General features: G+C 39.4%; 1 protein-coding gene across 1 annotated transcript; it reads right to left on the bottom strand.

Moving 5' to 3' along the window:
- Positions 1–124: 124 nt before the first annotated feature.
- On the bottom strand, positions 125–22904 carry PFN2 (profilin 2). Its single transcript, XM_072407939.1, has 3 exons — positions 22595–22904; positions 8430–8622; positions 125–3049 (listed from the first exon to the last, which is right to left on the bottom strand). Exons 1-3 carry the CDS (start codon positions 22724–22726, stop codon positions 2952–2954), a joined length of 423 nt encoding a protein of 140 aa, XP_072264040.1. The 5' UTR covers positions 22727–22904; the 3' UTR covers positions 125–2951.
- Positions 22905–23323: the final 419 nt, after the last annotated feature.

Below are 23323 nucleotides of genomic sequence, written 5' to 3' on the forward strand. Positions count from 1 at the left end.
TTTAATACTTGCATCCATTGGTGTATTTGCCTAGTTCAACCTTTGTGCTGTTCCACTATACCAATGGTTGGGTGAATAAAGTTTCCCCTCCCCCATACTCTGAAGATATGACACAACTCGCAGGTTTGGTTGGAATAAATTTAATTTCATCTGTCTGTAAACAAGGTGGTTTAATAGTTTATGGCATTTTTTTAAATGCATATTAAATCAGATGAGTTAGACTGTATCCCAGATGTAACAAAAGTGCAGGGAAAGAAATGAACAAGTGTTTACAGTTCATACATGATACACAAGACAAAACAGAAGCAAAATCCTAAAAGGTCCTTCCGGAAGTGCCATTTCAGAGGAAGGTAGGACCTTTGTGTCAGTTAAAACCCCTCTCATGGCTCCATATGGTCATATGGCACAGAAAACATATGAAGCAATCACATACCCAGCCCATTCTAAAGAATGCCATTTTATTCTTTAGTACAAAGAACTTGTATTTGATTAGACAGTGAGAAAAGGTTTGAACTGACAGCCAGGTTATACACATTTCAAATAACATAAAGAAATGTCATGAGCTGTTTCTGCAGCAATGTTTAACAATTATTTTCTGTGTTAATGTTTGTCAGCAGCACTAGTTTAAAACTACCAACCCCCTAAAAACGATATAGATATAATATTCCAGCAGCAATGACATTGTTCTAAGACCTGCCAATGAAAAGATGCCTAATAATGAGACTGAAAGTGGTAGTAATCAAGTCTGTAGTATATGGGATATGTGTAGCTACGATTGGTCCTATGAAAACAAACCACAACAGGAACGGGAGATCTAGTTGATCATGCTCCCTGATGATTGGCTGACCAAGAACCTGTGAGGAATCCACACAAATATACTGATGTAGTGTCCTGGGGAACTGCTGGCACATGGAAGGGCAGCCTGGGTCCCTCCGATGGTCCCACTGACCATCACACTAATGTACCGTGCACTGTTAACAGGGGTTCCCTGAGACCATTAAGTTATTTTAAGGGTTCCTCCTTGTTAAAAAGGTTGACAAATGGTGCTCGAAGTGAGTGTCAGATGTAGTGTTGTTCCTCTGAGAATTCCTCCCTTGCCCTATGTGCAGCACCTACAGTGAGGGGCCCCGAGATCACCAAGATCCTACGGATTTCACATTAAGGCTGCTCCTGGCCATTTACACTGGGGAATAAAGGATGCTGTATTACCATGATATTATAAATGATTGGGCATCTTGGATATGTTTATCCTTCATCTCAGTATTTCTTAGTGTAGGGCAGGTTCTATGAGCAGCCAATTTCTATAATAAATGTGTGGCAAACAGGAACGACAATGTTTGCATTGATGATACAAGATCATAGCCACAGGCTGAATAATAACGATCTATTAGAATGAATTGTAGGATCATCATTCTCTGATCCAGGCTGCTACCTTTTAAATATATAGTCCTGGACTGATAATATAGACCAAGACAAAGAATTAGTTTATAATTATGCCAACCAAGTGTCAGTCTGAGCCTCCCCTGTCTGCATGAAAACCTTATTCTGTGCTGCGATATGAGGTGGAAGATTTAAAAAGAAAGATTTCATAGTTTTCCAGAATTTTCCCACCACAACCATGACAAAAGAATAAACTCTAGTAAATGGCTTTAAAACTTTTATTTAAAAAAAAAATGATTTGGCATACACTCTAGTGTCAGAGAAAGATGATATTATTCACGTTATTGCACTAAAAACGCATAAGCGTGTCCTTCTGAGCAGGCGCTCACCACAGATCAATGCTTGTAGCACTGTAGTCTGCAGTCATGATTACATACAGGAGGGTAAATTTGTAAGACACCAAAAGGGGAAGAAAGGGAAAACTGATTTACAATAACTTTAGAGTAGCGAGAAGTAGACCTAGTGTTTCCTATTGTGAGTAGTGATTTCCACTTGTGTGTTTGAGCAAAGGAAGACTAAGTTGAGCTGTGTATATGCTCAAACTGCTCAAACACATCAATCCAATGGATGTACAAATCTGCATCAAGCTTAGTGTTTTCTCGTGCACCACTATTCTCCCCCCTTATATACGTCTAGCTGCTGCCCATGCTCTGCTGAGGTCCTGCTGCATGAAGTTTCTAGGCCTCTACTGACTAAGCCTAGACTTTGTACAGGACAACACAAGCATGTGCTGGTAGCAGAACAGCACAAAGCAGAAATAGAAGATGGCAAACTGGGTTTAAATTACATTACAATTTGCTTTAAATTGAGGCGACTACTTTGTATTTGTGAACAGTAGATATTAAATACGGCTTGAACTGAGGTACGGTTTGTGGCAAGGTGTACATTCGGTGTACTTCAACGGTCTTTGAACTGGTTAAACCCCCCAACCCTTTTCACCACCTGACTTGTAAATGTTAACATAGGGGTCAGACACTCGGTGTACCAACAGATATGAATTACCAGCCTATGCGTACATAACACTGAAAAGCCACACGTTTCACATTACGGGACTGCAACGGGTGGTACAGAAATATCATCAGGCTAACAAGAAAGATTATGGGTAAATGAAAGACAAACTTTAACTATCATCTAGAGTCTGCTGGACAGACAAGATGCAATGGAAAGACATAGCCGGCAGGAGATGCTGCTCAGTAGTAAAGCCTTCAAGGAGGGTAAAAGCAGTCAACAAAAACATCTTGTTGGGTTGTCCTAAGATGGACACGATTTGCCATGATAAATCAATTGCTTAAAAACACCAAAAAAAAAAAAAAAAAAATTAAAAAAAAAAAAAAAAAAAAAACAACAACTTTCCCCACCAAAATAGGGATACAAAGGAGACACAGGATCATCCCCCATCACCCCTTTTTTATTGCTAATAAAATTTCCAGATAAAGAATGCTCTGTTCACGCAGGAAAATTTACTAGCAATGTTTGTCTGTTTTCCCCTAGAATGTATGTTGGCCTAAAAGCTAAAATCCCATATCTCTCAAGTATTTCGCCATTGCGAATGCCTTTTTATTCAAGCCGCCTCCGTGGACTCCTTCTTTGCCCATTGCGAAGACCAAAACTGTAAAAGAGAAGAGAAAAAAAAGGTAACATTTATGTATGCTCTGCAGCAGTTAAATGTATTCAATATAAGCCGCACAATCAGGCGCTGATGTCCACTGGTCTACACTCACACTAAGACTACTAACAATATGGATTCTATTTAAAAGCAGTGAATCTGGCATTCCCCACTGAAGAATCAGTTCCGGACGTTAAAACATGGACATGGAAGATTCTCTACAAGGGAATGTTTGAGGGAATGTCTGACTTTCTGCTTTATAAATGAGGCCTATGGAGTTTATATGAAGCATAGCCCAGAGAATTTAGTGAGTAATGAGCCCCATGCCAACCACCTTTGCATCATGCTAAATTTGATATGGAACAGAAGAAGGCACACAATGGTATGATGGAGCACACGAGATACGGGAGGGATACACGGGATAAACGACATACTTGCTAAATTACAATATACTTTACAGCAGAAATGTAGTGTGGGCTTACAGTGCCTAGGTTATAATGTTTAGGCCCAACTTCAACAGAGATGATTTAGCATGAGGCTGCCAGTTAATAATAAAAGGTCTATCCGTGTTTAGAATGAAAGCAGGCCTAACGTGCACCACAGTAATACGAAATGCTGGTGCTGCAACCATTCCTTACAAGTGGCAACAGTCAATTTTTCACACAGTGCTAGTTGGTGTCAATTGAACTTTCACCTCATATAACAGTTCACTGAATAAATTACACATAATATTGCACTGAGGGCTTAGAGGTCACTTGAAGGTTAACTATTGCAAACAAAGTCTTCAGATGCTTGTACAAACTTATTTATTAGCTTTTACGTGGTATTTATGTAGCATTCCTGAAAGACTATGGGGGGTTGGGACAGACCATACTGTTGAGGTGACTGTGTGCTGCATTGGGGAAACCCATTGAAATGAATCCTCTGACCATCAGCCATGCAGTATTAATTGTCACCTTTTGTGTCATATCTGTGTGCTGGTTTTCACCACAAAGTGTGTTGCAGAGCCTAGGTGTGTTGGAGTGGCATTCAAAGTATTGTAGTGTTGCTAAATGTAGTATTATTTACTGCAATGAAACAGCATAAAACCCTGTACTAGATTCTAACTTATCCCAGACCAAACCCCAGGTATCGGGTAAAGTGCTTGGTTTGGTCTTTTCTACTCATCAACTAAAGAACATTCAACAGGTTCCATCAAAATATTTGGGTTTTTGGATATTTGGATTACACTTGCTCCTCATTGACTGGAGATGAGGTACAGGACCTAACAGGTTGAAAGTGTAATGTTTATATGATTTACCATAGGGATTATTACTTTTGATTAAAATAAAAAACAGTTGTAAGGAGCAAAGGAAATTCCTGTTGGTCAAACCAAAATTCCTAATATTACTGACACCCTAAATCCCAAATGCAATTCAGAAAATGCAAAAAAAAAAAATCAATATAAATGTCACATAAAGAGGTACAACTGTAGAGAGAAAATAGACATGATCCATGGGTCCCAATTGGCACGGGGTAACAGACTTCCCCTTCCCCACCAAGTAAGGGCAAACTTTCATGCAAAAGAAGGATTTTAAGTGAACCCAGAAAATGCCTTCTGTCCCACTGGCCCTCTGTTAAAAAAAACCTGATCTAGGAAGCCTCCACAATCCCACCACAGCTAAGCTGTAATGATTTGAACTATGGCTGTGTATTGACAATACATATCATGTTACAATGGTATGTAATTTAATGTAAGCAGGGCAATATCTTTCAAGTATGTAAAATTTATTTTAGGAAGACTACCATAGAATAAATATTTCTGCAAAAAGCCAGCTTCTGGACTTGAAAGATAGGAAAGACATTCAAACTAAATATTATATGGAGAGAATTGACTTTCCTGGCCTTGTGAGGTCACTGCAGCCCATTGCCAATGTAAATATCAGGTTGTTAGATACTTGGCAGGCCAGTGACTCCGTATAATCATTGCTGAATATTATGATACTCAAGTGTATTGTTATTTTCTTACACTTCTACTGGGCATTAAGTTCAACCTCTTCATTTAGCCAGTCATGGATTTAGATGGAAATCTTTTTTAAGGAGCTTAACCAAGACCAACATGGCAAAGCAGGTCTTATCAGAAAAAACTGAGACTCTCTAGTATATCAGTGATGTCCTAACACTGGGTAATGGTGCAGACCCCCCAAAGGAGTTTGTGTGAGCCAGGGCTACTGGGGGCCTATAGGAGCCGTTGTCCAGCACTTGGAGAAGTTTCTGCTAAACAGAACATTTTCAATCCCCAAAAAGAGACATTAAATACACAGGAGAGGTCTTTAGAACCATTGCTAACCTTAAAGGAACCTGAATCACCCCCCAGAGCCGTGGACTTTATCTCCCGTATGGATCGCAGGCTCAGGGCGGTGGGTGGGTTGTGTCTCTGGACCTCAGACCTGCGATGGGAGATTGGGTGGGTTCTGGCATCATGACGTCATTCTTGGGGAAGTGTCTTCCCCTTTGAGTGACAAACGGCTCGCTGCGCATGTGTGGTCCGGAGTCCGTAAAAATTAGTGGTATGAGACGTTTAAAAGGTTGTCGACCACTGCTTTAGAGTAACAGTTACTTAATGTCTGTACAAAGCCTTTACACGTTTGTGTACTATTGTAGCCCCTGGAGCTGGATGCTTCTCATTCATCCTTCATCTTTTTTCTATTAAAATGCACTTTAAAAAAGGACCACTATGGAGAAATGTTGGGGAAAATAAAATACAAATTTAAACATTTAGGAAAGATTTTTATTGCAAACTACATTATTATTATTATTATTAAACAGGATTTATATAGCGCCAACATATTACGCAGCGCTGTACATTAAATAGGGATTGAAAATGACAGACTAATACAGACAGTGATACAGGAGGAGAGGACCCTGCCCCTAAGATGTTTCCAAAGTCACTGACACTGAGGTCACTGACCTCAGCTCAGCTTTTTCCTAGATACCCGGAGCAAACAGGCAGGCACGTAGGATTATTTCAGGGGGGGGCATCGTATGCCCCTTTCTGCAATAATACGTTTGCCTAATTGTGGATTCTGAAAAATGAAACTTTAGTTCTGCTTTAAGCTCACACAGACATAAAAAGGATTATCAATAAATCTCTGACATGTTTATGAAGTAATCCACTTTTTTTTTTAAGGTGGCAAAAAAGCAAAGGCTTCCAGAACTACCAGTAAAGGTCTAAGGTGAATATGAGGTATGATATGAGGTACGCAGTCAGTGACTTTAACTGAGGATTTTGGAAAGTTCTGCAAGTTGCCCACACCTTACTGGTAACATTAAAACCACTACAAAGTGACAAAAAGTATCCGTTCATTTTACAGAACAGGCTTTATCTTTGAAAAGTGTTGGAACGATTGAAGTTACAATTTATTAACACAATACAATGTTACAATAGTAATGTTGGATCATCTCAGTGTAGGTACAACTTCTGGAGTAACACTTATGAACTGTCTTATTATGGTGAGTGCAGACTTGTAAAGCCATTAAAAGGTCAACTTTAAGCAGCCAGGAAACTTTTACATTCTTTGATAATATTAGGGGAAGGCTGACAAAATTAGTGTATAAAATAGTAGTATAAAATGAATATACTAATATTAGGCTCCATATCTACCTGACTACTGGGACTTGTCAAGCTCTGCTGTGAGAGGCGTCAGAGAACACAGCCTTGAAGAAAATTATGGTTTAAAAACAGAAACAATTTCCAGGACATTTCTAGGTTTTACCAAGTGCTGGTATTGAAGTGGAAACTAAAGCGTAAAGTATGCATTACACCTTATAAAAGCTGCCATGTGCAGGCCCAGAGAAACATTAGGGTAGAACAGTTTATCTTTGTTCTGCAGATAAAATGGTAAGCTCTATACAATAAATGCTACTAGATGTAATGATAGAGCATAGAAACAAAAAAGGAATCACGACCTTTATGGTTTTTCAAGTTGCAATTTGATTTTGAATTTAAACAAAGAAGTTAATTGTGTTGAAAATGAATAAAACAACAGCTGCTGTGTCTGTGCTCACACTTGAGAAGTGAACTGGCTTGTTAGCGGCAGCTGCTGATATATTGTACCTTTACACACATGAGCAATGTGGGGCTTTTCACTGCATCGGGCTGCTTTGTGTACTCCAGCCCAACCACCGATTGCCTAATAAATCTGTTTATTGAATATACTTGCTTTCTAAAACTGTGAAGTAGGGAAAAAAAAAAAGTTACGTTTATTCAATCATCTTAAGGAGCATGCATAGAAGGCAGCAAAGTCCTAATATTTTATACTCCATTACAGTGTACAATATTAGGATTCTGGGCAGGGTCCTCTACTCCTCCAGTGTAGTTTTCTGTATCTGTCATTTGCAACCCCTATTTATTATACAGTGCTGCATAATATGTTAGCACTAAATAAATCTTGTTTATTACTAATAGGATACCAATTGTCATAGACATATTTAAGCTTTGACATCCCCACCATGAATAACGAGTTTCAGAGGGCATTTGGAAGATTTTAGTTTACTGCAGGTTTTAAAAAACATTTATACATGGGGGGTATCTGGATTATTGTGGACAGTCACCTACTGCTAAGGCTAGGCAATAAAAACTACCTGGCTATAATAACTACATGTAATAAGAGATATTCATTGTTCCTCAATCTGTATGTAAAAATCTGGAGATTTAGGATCTTTCTGCTTTTGATCAGCCATTCTATGGGTCTCGGTTTTCTTACCTCTTGCTGCATAATCATTTTCCTTTTGTGGATTCAAGCTTTCTCCATTACACTTGCTGCTTCTTGATCATTTCCCCCATAAGATATCACCAATCATCAGACTGGCAGGTCTGGTATTGGAAAGAAAGGCCTCCCTCTCTATCAGACCGCCTCTAACACTGTTCTATACGTCCATTTTCCTTTTAAATATTAGTAACTTGCAAATACAACAGAACACACACCTATGCATAAAACCCATACTGCAGTACAAACATCAGCTTTAGTCCACCATGTTGGAGGTTTAGCAATAATTTTGGGAGCATTATTTTACAAAAAAAAGTTGGATTTATGTTTATTACCCAGCACACAGATAAAGAACCTGATAAAGTACAATTGTACTTTGTAGAGTAATGCTTTGGCAAAAATAGTGCAGATCCAATTACCATGTTTCTTTAAATCTATATGCTTGCTGCCCCATACTTTATGTTTCTTTATGCAGTTATACGTCTTCATAAACTATGCAGGTAAAATCACAGCAAAGCATAGACAGAATATGATGATAATAAGCAAATATATAATATATACTATTAAAAATATACACAATTTAGGAAAATGATGTCAAAAAACAATATATGAATATCCACATAGAAAGGTCTTACCTCTGACAGCTCTGCCTACAGCAATGTTGTATGTTGGTTCTCCGCCTTGACTTTTTGTCCTGATGTCCATTGTGTAGTCATTTTCAATATACAGGCTGTCTCTGATCACCGAGCATTTCTTTCCTCCAACAGTTAGACCATTGGTGAAGAATCCTTCTCTATCCTTTCCTATCAGTACATCTATTTCTGCAGGCTGCAATTTCAAGCACAAAATAAAAAGATTTAAGAATTTAAGTGAAATGAATTAAAATGCAAAGAAGAGCAATACATCATACAAAAGACTAATGAAGAGAGAGAAAGGGAGAAGAACATATATTAAAACCTCACTCACACACAAAAAAAAACTTGCTTTACCCACACAAAGAGTTACAGAAAACACACTTTAATTCTGTAAATAAATGAACTGCTCTTTTTGCATGTTTTGCCAATAATGCAGAAAAGGAATGCTTACAGTAAACAACCATGGAAGCTTTACCCAAAGACTTCCATGTACATACTATGGGACATACTATGGGACGCACAGACTTTTACAATAAACCAGGGCAACAAGCCAAGATAAAATAAGGCAACCAGAATTCTTTTTATTTTTGTTGAGCTCCTAAAAAAAATCTAAATGGGTAACACAGCAGCTTCACTTTTCCTATTTTATAAACAGTAAGGTTACTTACTTAAAGGGCTACTTCACAAAAAGCCACTGCTACAGTGCACACACAGCCTCTGCTCTCCCATTTTACCTTCCTGTTTGTTGTGTTAAGGCAGACAATTCTTGTCAATGGACTGCCAAACAATCCACAGGACCTCCATTATTTTTGAGAATACACTGCCCTATGGTGCGTGGTCATGTAGTACACTGGGCTAAAGAAATCAAAGCACTGCAGTGTCTGAGAAGAACTTGTTCTGCACTGCAATAACATGTTTGATTTTGCAAATGATACCATCAAATTTCAAAACTTTAACAACCCTACCCCCGCCCCCTCCCCAGTCCCCCTGAAATATTCAGTACCAGAATCTCTTTATCTTAAATACCTTGTTAGCATCCTTCAGCCAAAAACCTTAATATCCAATAACCTAATAATTCTATCCATGCCTGTGCAGTGTGCAGCTTAGATTGGCACCTCCAGTCTCTGCCTCATACAAGTGTATGGGAGGTACAGCATGTAGATAGATAGCACAACTAGGGCAGGCCGCATCTGTCCTGAGGTAAGCAAACTAATTATAATTTATAACTTCATTTCAAAGCACCAAAATGTAAAGTTACAACACATTGGTAGAGGTTTTAATCTTTTACACTTTATATGCAGAACAGCACACAAATTACTCAAGAAGATAAAGGAAACCTATCCTCAGAGTAACATGGAGCCTGCCACACTCACTTTTCATGAAAACACTGTCCTCCCCAGGCCATGTGAACTGAGCACAGGGTGTAGTATGTATTCCAGCCACCTCCAGGTCAGCAATGCACACCTGAACCCTCAGCCATTACCCCCGAGCACCGGGATTCTGGAGTCTCTGCAGGTCCAGAGGGAGCGGGGAGAAGTTTACTATGGCTGTGCTCAGGATGAGATTGCTGCACTGGTAAGGATGGTGGTGCAGGCGGAGGAAGCTGTGGTCACTTCTCATTGCTGTGTTATGTGAATCTATGGCTTATGGGGCATTGACTGTAACTTAGAATTGTATTGTTAGTATAGTGGTTATTGTATGTTGCTTGGGAGAGGGGGGTTGTTAGTATATGGAGTATTATATGCAGAGGAATACAGATATGACAGTATATGTTATGCCCCAAACAATTGCCCTGTATCAAACACCCCACTGCCCATACCCCTTAAGTTTTCAAACCACCCGGCTATAACACTAGGGATAACACTTGTGTTGGGGAAATTTATAAACTATTCGTAAGAAACATTTTATTTTCTAAGCAACATATTGTTTATGTATGTAACATTTGTGATCTGTGACCTTCATACAGGTATAAAAATGTAAATAGTAATACATTTTATAGCTATTTTACAAGCCAGTCATTACAAAGTCATAAACTGGGAAAACAAGAACAAGCTGATAGGGGTCAGAAAGTCACAGAAAATCTAAAATGAAATAGCAAAAAATAAAGAACACAAATTTAAAAACTTCTCCAGCCAACTTTATATTTACCTAACATTGTTATTTAGAATCAGATCCGATCATATATCAGATAATTTTCCTTACCAACCCACAGCCTCTATTAATCTGATGTAATATCTTAAGCAGTGTTTCTTAACCAGAAGTGACACCAATGATCATCTGTAAAGGTGACATTTTTCCCACTGGTCAGCAATGCTAGAGGTATTCTTTGTACTGACCACTACACCAATATACTGTGAGTTGTGGATATATATTTATTATAGTAGGGGTTTACTGAAGACCTGAAAGTTATTTTAAGGGTTCCCCATGATAAAAAATGTTGAGACAATAAAACACTGCAACACCCCAACAACAGGTGCTGGGAAATGTATATCTACTAATTGTATGTACTAAACCCTGCACTGGATCACTTTGTGAAGAATCTCTGCATAGAAACCAGCCACTGACATCACACAGGATCTCCTGTTATATGAACCATACATACATATGTGAAATGATCACAATAACAACAAATCAGAATGTATAAAGCACAAGGAGATCTAGTATGACTCTACCATAGATCTATCCCAATGAAGCAGCTGTACACACCACAAGCTGTATAATCCTGTTCATATAAATGGAGAGCGATCATAACAAAGCTCTCCTTCAAGATCGGAGCTTTTCATTACAGTTATTCTCTTTTTCAATGTGAAGGAGACACAGCTGCCCAGCCGCCATTGCAGGGGTGAATAAGATGCAAAATGCATGAGCTGCTCTGAGTATTGAAGAAGTCAGGCAGGAGGGGATTTCATTCACATATTGTAAACTAAAACAGTTGTTTTAGGTGTCACTCACTGTAATAATTTGCTTGGGAATCCAGGCGAATTACAAAAAAAGCACCAAGCAGAGAAAACCCTAAATTAGGGGTTGTGATTGAAGAGTCATTAGATGAAGCACTATGCATGTCATTCGTTATGGTAATGATTGTGCATCTTTTCTAACTTCTGATGTGTGCTGAAATTATAGCTCAAAACAAAAGACTGCTAATAGATCACAAACTGAAATCACACATATACCAAACTGTACACAACTCACATGAAAGGATACACATTGCTAATATCTGTTTTCATAAATCATATGTGTAAAAAGTCAGTCTCATTATTTTTCTTATATTTAATCTTTTTTTTAAACAAGATAATCTTTATATGGCGGTTGGATCATTATTAGGTGTTTATTGTCTATAACCGGGAGCTGACAGCAGCGTGAAAGACACATCATAAAAGTAGAAAAATAGTCCACAACATGTGTTGCTTTAAACAGCATAGAGAAAGTGTAAGAATCCCAGACCTACAAATCAAAGGAAGCTAAGGAAACGTCCTCAAGGGAGATACAGACATGAACAAAAATGGGACGTTCCAAAAAATAAATAAATAAAAAATAAAAAAAAAAAGGTTTATATACAGTTTAATGTCATTCTATATGCAATTGGGCCTGATTTAATAAAGCTATCCATGGCTGGAGAGGATACACTTTGATCAGTGAAACTAAGTGATCCTGCAAATCTGGAATAGATTTGTTCAAAGTCATTTGCTATTTGCTAGCAAATGTTTTGAATCCTGGACCAGATACATTCCAGGTTTGCTGAACCACCAAAGTTCACTGATGAAAGTGTATCCTCTCCAGCATTGAAGAGCTTTAATAAATCAGGCCCAATGTTCTAACTTTTCTTAAAATGGAAGAGAATGTCATATGACTGTGGTATGTAAAGCCACTATTGCCAGGCTTCCATGTGTCTCCATTGTGAGCTAAGCATTCACTACAAACATTTTTACCTATATATATACTACAGAAACTTTACCACTGCTTTTCCAGATTATAGGAGTATTTCAAATTTATTTAAAAAACAATTTTTCCCAGTCTGGGGTCAATGGACACCAGGGGTACAATGGCACCTGCCAGGGGTACCGTAGAAGTTCTAGCTGTAGCTCCAAATCTAGACTCTATTCACCTTTTTAGCGTCAACCAATTCTCTAAATGATTAATTGACTAAGCGCCCTGCGGTATGGAAGTGGGTGGGCCATGGGTTACAGAGTCTTTTAATTTTTGTCCATCACCATTTTGAAACTGATATTCTAAATGACTGGAAGTGATAGACGTGTCTTTCACATTTTGTTAAAATAATTATATTTCAAAAGAAAAGCCTTGTAAAAAGCTTAGCTTTAAGGAAAGAGACAGAAGTGTGGATCTTACTAATAAATATATAGGCAGTACTCATGATGACTCTGGCAGGGTACCATTGCTGAAAAGGCTGACAATCATAGGATGGACCAATTCTAAAATGTGGTGTAAATTGGTATTAAGCTATAACACTACAGATAGAATGTGAACCTACAGAAAGAAATATTGGAGAAATAGATGGGTGTTTTCTGGATGATTTCTAGATGATCACAATTTTGATTTCTCCACCTTACAGAAACAGTTGGGCTTTTGAAAGTGTACAAGTCCACCCATAGTAAAATAGACATGCCAGATGAACTCCATACCCACTGGAATGAGGTGTAACTGGTATCCATAATCCAAAATCTAGGAATATTGAAACTCAAAGTAACAAGCTTTTGCAAACATCAATTAATAGTTTGTCATGGCACCAAAAATCATGCCAACAAACTATATCCACTGATTTCAGTCCACAAATGTATAATCATATGAAGGCCTAGACTTTAATAATCTGGCAGACATGGCAAAGCAGTGCTGCCCGCACACGAGGAACATCCCACAGAAAGGTACAAAAATACGAAACACCAACACTACAGTTCTCCTAGAGATATGATTTTTTGGAAACATTCATATCTCCTTGTGTATGGGTAGACAAAGTGGGTATAAACCCATGATATCACAACACTTCCCCTATCTCCTCTTCACCCAAATGATTCAGAAAGACCCTTCAAATACTTACCTGGTGATGAGGTAGAAATATATCCGCAGTGTGACATGTCAGGCACTGATGCCTGTGATTTAATTTACAGTGCTGTGTAATATGTTGGCGCTATATAAATCCTGTTTAATAATAATAAAAATAATTGCTTGTCTCACCAGATGTGAAGTAAGATTTGATAATTATAAAGCCAGTTCTAGCATCAAAACCAAGATATTAAAACGATAATTTGCACCCCAGGAACCACCCAAGGATAGCATAGGAAAGCACAGAAACTCACAAAACCCCCCTTTTCATGATATGTGGAACCACCAGTCACAGACAGACTGGATACAAATATCACATTTTAAGCTGACCAATAATTTGCTGGCTTCAAGTTCATAACACACTAATAAATTGAAATCTACATTTATCCACAATAAGATCAATGTGAGTGTGTCTACTAAGTATCATAACATGTAAATATAAAGTAGTGGACACTAAAGTAAAGGCGCTGCGTAATATGTCGGCACTATATAAATATTAGCTAACAATAATATTAATAATGGTTGTAGACAACTCATGTGTGGCAAGGGAGAATGGATTGGCCAACATTGATTCCCAATGTTTTTCATATAATTCAACTGGAAACATTTTCTGGGGAGAATGCTGGAAGCTCATAGTTACAGTGCCAAACACGGGAGAGGAAGAACCCGTGTGAAGGCCACATCATGTGTGTAGCCCCAGAAACTCAATAATTATGTATTATATAGAACAGTGATATATTACACAGAGCCTACCCAGTCCATAATCATGTCACCCACACAGCTGTAGTGTAACTGCTAATGTAAACAATGGAGAGATCCCACTGCCTGCTGGTTGTCACAAACGCTTCCCACTGATTTACATTACCAGTCAGAGAAGTTAGCCCAGTCGATCGGTAAATGGTAGGTATGGAAAATGAATGATTGATAATAGGCAGATATAGACGGTTCACCACGTCGCTCACCTATCATCCAGTGTATGGCCAGGTAAATTGTCACTCAGAGGAGCTCACAATCTAATGTCCCCACCAAGGTCATAGTTTAATGATCCAAACATTGACTAAGGCCATTTTATTGTTTTTTGGGAGGAGGTAAAGCCAATTAAGCTCCCCCATACTCAATCCCGCTTTTATCATCTACCTGTTAAAATCCTATTTAGTGCTGAAAGTAAAATTAAAGATATCAAGTTAATGTGACCGGTTTATAACCATTTTTCAGCCTTGCATAGCATGTAGGCGTTTCTTTCTCAGTACATGGAACCTATATACTGACATTATTCAGCAAGTGGCCCCTTTCTGAGTGTTATTCTAGAGATAACAGGTAAATGGAGTTCACTTAAGCTGGGTACACACGTGCAATAATTGACGTTGGAAAGGATCTTTCACGATCCTTTCCAGCAAGTAAGGAATGCACGATGCATGAACGAATGCTGTACATACAGCACCATTCTGCTCTATGGAGAGGGGAGGGGGAGAACGAGGGTGCAGCACCCTGCTGCACTTTCTCCCTCTTCACTTCCATTAAGATCCTTCATCGTCCATGGATCCGCCAGGACGGTTGTTCGGACGATGGATGACGCGCACTGTACACACGCCAGATTCTTGTCCGATAATGGCCCTGAGCTGATTATCATACGAGAACCTTTGGACAAGTGTAGATAGCCTTAGTTATGTAACTAATCAGCAGCAGACTTCCCTCCTTAGTGAAAGGGTAAAATTAGATACCCTGATACAGGGCCAGCATGACTGCCATGTGCTGTACACACTCTATTTCTCATCACACTTGTTCACACATTACAAAAGCCACAATACACAAAACAAGAGACGCAATACACACAAGACATATGTGTAAAGAGGGAGAATAAAGTGACAAAAAAAAATCACAGAAATATATTTTACACTGACAGACAAAGATCAATCTATTAAGCATAACTTAGTAGATAACAATAGGATAAAATATAAAATCAGGTTTCCTGTAATACTCGTCATACTGGAAATGTATTCAGTCTTCTGTATGATCGTCGGTACCATTTACCCAATATTCTCTGAGCCCTATGAGTGGACAGTAAAGGAAAATAGCACATTGATGATTGGCTCCTGTGTTACTTCTTGCTCTCCCACTCTTAGCTCTGCTGTACAGAGACTGCAATAGGGCAGTACCAGACCAAATTCAGGAATATGCATTAACCCCCTAAGGGGTGTTCCCGAGTGTGACTCGGGGCCGGAAAAATTGCAAAAAGCGGTAATCCGCCTTTTCCGTGGGGCTTAGGCACCTGCCCCGGGAAGATAGGGAGCCCGGGTTCCCAAAGTTGAGTTCCAGGGTGCGAGACCATGAGCAAAGGAAGCCAGGAATGCTGCACAGCTCAGCAAAATCTGACAGCTGGGCGGTGATCAGGCAGGTAAAAGCAGTTATTGCAGAAGGGACATAACCTGTCCCTTTCTGCACCTTTCTGAATCACAAAAAGTTTGCAGGACTTTATTACCACTTTAAAAAGGATGTTTAAGGAATGAAGTGTATTTAATAGTGAATACAATGTATTTGTGTCTTTTATATCTGCTTAGCGTTTATGTTACTTTTAATTGATTTATTGATGGGCTTTGACAGAAGCCCTAAGGCAAAATGTGTCATATAAATGATTGGAATAACAGCTAAAAAAATACTGATAACATTATAGTTTATGGTGTGAAGCTGATCAATTACAATCCTAGTACCCAGAATGTGACACTTTATGTGGGATTTCTTTATGAATTTATTTTACTAAACGTAATGGCACTTTTCTGGTGATCCAACAGTGCATGCCTTTCTAAACAGGTCCCTATGTCTCCTGAAGTTTGTCCCCAATCTCCAATGACTCCCATGGTAAGTTCTCTGACAATGTCTTGTACCAGGTCTGCTGTCCCTATCTTTAGTATTATATAGTCACTAAATATTAGCTGTGGTCCTCTCGTAATATCAGGCCTTCTTATAACAAGTAGGTTTACCAACACTGACTAACAGTAACATTTTTTTTTTCTCAAAACAAATGTATTAATAGCTAAAATCACTATTTAAATATACAACCTGGTTGACACGGGGTAGATGAGGTCATAAGAGGCTATAAACCAGTTGAGTGTTCCAGGCAAACTTGGCATCATATGGCAGGATCCTGGACCTCTATTTTAGAAAGCAGCACAGATTTAATAAGGAGACCCCCAGACCTGGATTATGAAACACCAAAAACCCACTGATTAATGTATCTCTCCGGTAAGAAATGCATTCATTTTCTCCCTAACTACAGGGGAGCTACATATCAGGTAAAAGTCCTTTTTACATGCCACCTAGACAAAAACTCTTTAGTTTTGGCTGCAGTTGGCATGGCCAGCTGGGGCACACCTATGTAATGTAATATTATGGTACCAGTCATGACATCTGTCTAATATGACCAGAGCTTGTGGTTACATCTTTGATTCTTTTTGTTTAGTGTCAGTGACCTGAGTTATTACTGTCCTGTGACATAGTATAGTTTGGCATTCCACTGGTTGGCCTTTTTATAATTTGACAGTCATGGATTGAACAGGGGAGCTGGCATGGTTTTTGCAGCCTCATGTCACAACTTTTCTTTATACAGCTGTGCTTGTAATTTATTAGATCTGTAAACACATAAACACCACAAACATATGTTACATATGTGAACTTACATTTATTTAGCACTGTTCTAAGCAAAGTTTACTCAGAGGGCTATATTCATTTTCAGAGGATTTGTTGGTTTTCATTTTGCACAGAAAAGATTTCAGACTTGACGCCCCTCAGCAATTACAACTTCTCTGTCCAAGAACGGAGGAAAATGTCATCCTGTGCAATGACAACCTGTCTAATGCATGAAGCTTTGTCTGCAAATTATAAATTTGGAGTGTTAGAAAGATGGGATCTCTATTTCAGCAAAAGTATGATTTAATGATCACGTTTAAGGAAAACTCCACTTTCATTAGAACAATATAAAGAATTACACAAGTTGTTGTTGTTACCTTAGGAGAGAGGTTCTCAAGCTACAGCCTGCGGACATTATTAAGCCCACTGGGACTGTATAACCAGCACTTTAGCTGGAATTAGACAACAATGTGGCGGGTTGCGGCAGGACACTACAACCTGTCTCTCCATGGCTGCCGGTCACATAATGCCCATAGAATGCAGCATGGCTGGCACTCCCCAATTAACAACAGGTGGGGCAATGTCGATACACCTCCTGACAATCCCCATCCTGCCCATCTGAAGCTTGTTCAGGTTAATGTAAGGAAATTTATTACAGGTAACAAGCACATACATATTTCAAGAGTCAATAAAGAGTTATAAAGAATATGCAACAAAGCTGGGATTTCTGCTATGTAATAGAAGTGATTTTTTTTAGCAACTAAAAAGCCACCCGATCACTTCTAGCTCAGAGAATCCCCAAACATGTCACTTATCCTTTATTCCCCAAGGACCATAGCAGGGGGATTCAAGATGGAGAACAGCCGGGTATCAATAAAAGAGCTTAACATCCATCAGACCCCTGATGTCTCCAAAAGAGAACCTGTTACTAATTACATACCATTGTATAGGGGGCTGCTTGCCCCCCTTGGTATCGTAATTAGTTATATAAAGCCAAAGCTTCCCCCCCAGTTTTGAGTAATATAGTAATGAGTTACAACCCCTATGTCATATTTATATTTCCGTCCTATTATAATGTCCCAGCAAGAGACATTTACTGTCTGTTTGTTATCAGGTAAACATTCATGTATTCATTACCAAAAATATAGATTTGTTAAACATTAGCAAAACCCTATGGAAGATTTTTAACAAAACATTCTTCTCTTGAAAACAATGTATAGTTGGGGGGGGGGGGGGGGTAAAAATGCAAAGTTCATTTCATGGGAATGAAAAAAATGGAAAGAAAGTAAAAATTCCCCCTGAGTATACTTTACAGCAAAACTATAAACACAGCAACACTGTCAGACCAGACATACAAGAAGTAATATATTTATTAAAATATCTTATTAAAGGGGCAATTGCTCACAAATAAATGTCTGTATTTATCTGGCGAAGTTTAAACTCATTTCTAGCCTTACACTTCCAGAGTCTTCATGTATCTAGGAGAACAAAGCAGAAAAGGATTGTAAGCTCTTTGCGGCAGGGTCCTCTCCTCCTCCTGTATCACTGTCTGTATCTGTCATTTGCAGCTCTCATTTAATGTACAGCGCTGCATATTATGTTAGCGCTATGCTAATGCTGTTTATTACTATTAATAATACTAATAATAATAATAACAATAAAGAGATAGAATGTCAATATTTTTTTTCTCTATATTTCCTTTCCTCAGGTCCCATGGGTTATCACAAGGCTTCCAATGTTTTGTATTGACCTCCGCATGCATCCAGGGGCCTTTTCAATTAACAAGTGCAGGTACTACTTGTCATACACACAGTTATATACTGCATACATTAAAACAAATATAATGAGTGTTATAATAAACCAATTTGTACAAAAGAAGACCACAAACCCTTAATTTTTTGTTTTTTTAATCCTCATCTGTCATGAAAGCGTTGGACCCTGAAAACATATAGAACTTTGGTTGCTAAAATATGGTCCTGGTATTCTACATATCAGTATTACACCTGACCAGGGACTTTATTATTGCCATACAAGTCTAGATAAAACTCATCTAGAGCCTGAACGGCATTCGCTGGAGCTTTGATTGGCAATAAGATTCACTGTAAAGTCAGCTATTTTAAAATATCAAACCAGGGTTACAATATGTGCCAGATATCACATGAGGATGACAAGAAACAACAAGTCCTCATGAACAAAGTGAATACAGAAGTAGGGCAGGGATTACAAACATTTAACCCATAAAATGCCACTCATCTTTATAGCAGTGTTCCGGAAGACAAGAAGCTTCTCAATGAAAGCCATGTGTGTATTTAAATCATTACTGGAAGACAAAAGACTGCAGCATGGTGCACGCCGCGCATTGTAAGGGACGCGCTCCAGTGACAACAGCAAGTGTCTATAGCTGGGAGAAAGCAGCCTAGGCCTCCCAAATTACTGCACCGTCATTCCAGGCCTGCTTATTCCATAATCAACAGGCCCGGCAAATGTTTCTCTGTACATGTGTCTCATCTGTTAGGGAGGAGCACAACACCCGCTCCTAGTGACGTTCCAGCAATCCCACAATGAAGCTGGCTCAGCCATTTCAAATAAAGCAATTACTGATGTCCGGGCGCCATACAATCTATTCACCCAACCAGCGAGATTCTGTATTATATCCCTGCACTATAGGGTTATACTGAGGATAATTCCAGCAACATTGAATGCTTATAACTGGGTATGCTTCTGTATTTATAAGGAATGAACTGAAACATGGCCGCAGTGTAAGGTATGGAACTGATGTCCACACGGATCCTGCAACACAATCAAAAATGCTGCAATATTTCCTAATCAAGGAGTCTTTGTATCTCAGGAATACAACTCCACATATCGTAAAACAAATTCTATGCTGACTTATTTATATAGCGCCCACATATTACGCAGCACTGTGTATAACCAGGGACAATACATGTACAATACACAATGAGGTACTTCTCTTTCCCCAATACTACATTGTTACACCAACAATACAACTCTCTGACATTCTCATTGAATCATCAGGAAATAATATATAATATTAAATGAAATAAAGTAGCAGTGTGTAAATACTGTTTCCCCCAAAAATAAGCCTTACCCCGAAAATAAGCCCTAGCGTGCTTTTTTCGTATTTTTAAGGATGCTCGAAATATATCGTAAGCCCTATCCGGAAAATAAGCTAATATATATATATATATATATATATACATGGACTCATTTAAGGAAAGCATTAGACATGAGAAATTGGTGGTTGGTTGGATGGATGGTTTTAAAGGAAATGGATTCACAAGAAAATCAAGATGAATTTAAGGGTATGGAGAGTTATGATGATGTTCCAGAAGATGATGACATGACTATATTTGAATAAATGTTGATTTTTTTGTTCAAGAATAAATGTCAATTATTGTTCATGAAAAAATAAGACATCCCCTGAAAATAAGCCCTAGTGCATTTTTTTTGGCACAAAGATTAATATAATACACTGTCCTATTTAGGGAAAAAGGGGTATGGGATTCATGGTTTTTATTATAGAACTTCCGTTCTCTGCTCAGAAAACAATCATTACCTGCAAAGTCCCCACATTATACCTGAAACACATGGAGATGGCTGAGATACTGCTTTTGCAGGTAAGTGTTCAGGTACAGCTTGGTTTAGTCTCGGTCACCTCGTGTATCATTTTATGGTCAATGTACTTGTCTACTACAGAGCTGACTGGCAAGGTTTTTCACATGCCTGTTAAGCAGTATGTTTCAAAGAAGTACAAACAAATGACACATTTCCACTTTCTACCCTTCCCGTTCCTGCACAAAGCTAAAACTAAAAGGTAGCTCAGATGGACGTTCTGTACATGCCAAAACCTGCATTCCTAGAGCTGAAATATGGCATGTGATCTTTGCAGCACTAGGGTCCCAATTCTCTTCTGGGACACTATCTGCATGGAGTTTGCATGCTATCCCTGTGTGGGTGTCCTCTGAGGATCCGGGCTTCCTCCTACATCCCAAAAACAAGCTGTAGGTTACTTGCCCACCCCCCTAAAATATTGATTTTAGGCATGCAGATGACATATTACTATGGTAGGGACATTAGATTGTGAGCTCCTCTGAGGGACAGCTAGTGACATGACTATGGACTTTGTACAGCTCTACATCAATGTCAGCGCTGTATCATTACAAGATAATAATTATAATAATAACCATATAAAAGAATAACACACAGCGATACAGCTGTAGATACGGCTGGAAAACACACTTAGATCCATATAGATCAATTGACAAAGCAACAGCCATCATGATGATTTACTAAATGAATTATAACCTGTTCACTTACCAAAGTGAATTATCAACCTGCAAGGGATAATTCACTTAGCTTAGTGAATGTGGTGAAAACTCACTTTGTAAAGACTTCTCAAGGAAATCTAAAACATCGGAGGATTTGTCCTTACACGCCATGGCATGGATGAAGACATCAGAGCTCCATCTCATTACTCTAGGTGAAATCACAGATCTAGTAAATCTATAATAATAAATTCTGCCTTTCATCCCGTCTTGTGATGGCGGTCATAGCACAGACTGAATCTTCTAATGCCTTTGTAGGATTGTTTAGTTCTCTGCAGATGTCAGATGATGTAAATTATATCTTTTAGTGATTCTGGTTGGTACGGTATGATGGTGATTGTATGACAGCGGCCATCTAGGACGACACATAGCGACGGCTCGTTAACTTTCATTCATCACTTCCATGGAGAAGATTAACCTGCGATGGTATCAATGGGGATATAAAATCTTTCTAATATGTTTTATACAATGCAATGGCTGCAGAACATACACATCTGCCATGATCTAAATCCATAGAATATCTGGAATCACTGGGGACATCTCTGAATGATTCCTATTTCCCACCAAGGGTTTCAATAAAGAATGAAAGAAGGCAGCAATGGCAATGATAAGCAGATTACAAGCATTTAATAAATGTCAGTGACACCTGGGATGAATAGATAATGCACAATGGCTGAGGAGAATATCCATAGCATCCTACAAGGCCTCCTGGTGAAGGATAAAAATCAATGGGTGCACGCCATCTTGCAGAAGAACATGGTGTCAGCGGCGGGGGTGGGATTCATGAAAGCCGCTTACGTCAAATACGTAAATCTTATGATGACAGTGACCGGGGGCTACGCAAAAGACTGTGAAGTGAGCGGAATGTGCGCCCGGCGGCCTGACAGACTGGAAATACCGGTCCGGCCAGTGGCTGAACATAGCGGATTCGGTGATGCAGTAATGTGACAGGAGACATTTGCCATAGATATGCCGGGGGTGCAGAGGGCATTGAGTAATGTCCGCATGATGGAGCCATCAGTCAGCAGGGGGTGTGAGGAATGATGCAGCCCGTTATCCTTTATTCTGCATTATTCTCTGCGCCAGGCAGGTGCATCCATCAGCACACATCCATCACCACACACACCGGCCTCTTACCGTCAAGGTCTGAAAGAAGCCCCCGGGAGTCGTCGCCCAGACGTATTTGGCGTCCACGTAACCGACAATGGCGGCCTCCTGGCAGCTGCCATCGGCCATCAGCATATCCACGTAATCCTGCCAGCCGGACATCTTCAGTGGGGGGGGACACCGAGAGGGGCGACTGTAAGGTGGACCGGTGCTGCTGGGGTAGGGATGAGGGTAGCCGGTATCGGGGATGAAGCGGCTCCGTCACGGCCGGAGATAATCTGAGCTCCGCCAGCCGGGAGAAGCCAAGGAAATAGGGCAGCGCCCGGGTGTAGCCCCCCTCCCCCTGTAATGCAGATCCCTCCGCCAGCAGCGGAAGGACACTGACACACCTACACGTGCAGGCGGCGCATTCTGCACAGTGCGGGGATGGCGGAGGGAGCAGTGCGTCACCACCGGGGCTTCAGCCGTACCGGGCAGCACAAATGGGCACACAGCTCTCCATTACAGTGTGTGCCATATATATATATATCTGTATATATATATATATATATATATGTCTGTGTGATTTTTTATATCATATTTATATATCAATGTAACAAATGGTAACACACGGGGCTGAGGCAAGTTTTCCAAGAAACCATTAAAACTCATACAAAGTAATGGGAGAGTTTAGAAGGACTGTGTGAGGATTAGGAGCTCCGAAGCTCCAACTCACCTTATGTGGTGCCTGGTCAGCGCCTCTTCTGATATTATAGCATT

This window comes from Pyxicephalus adspersus, chromosome 4, assembly GCF_032062135.1.
Source record: "Pyxicephalus adspersus chromosome 4, UCB_Pads_2.0, whole genome shotgun sequence".
NCBI lineage: Eukaryota > Metazoa > Chordata > Amphibia > Anura > Pyxicephalidae > Pyxicephalus > Pyxicephalus adspersus.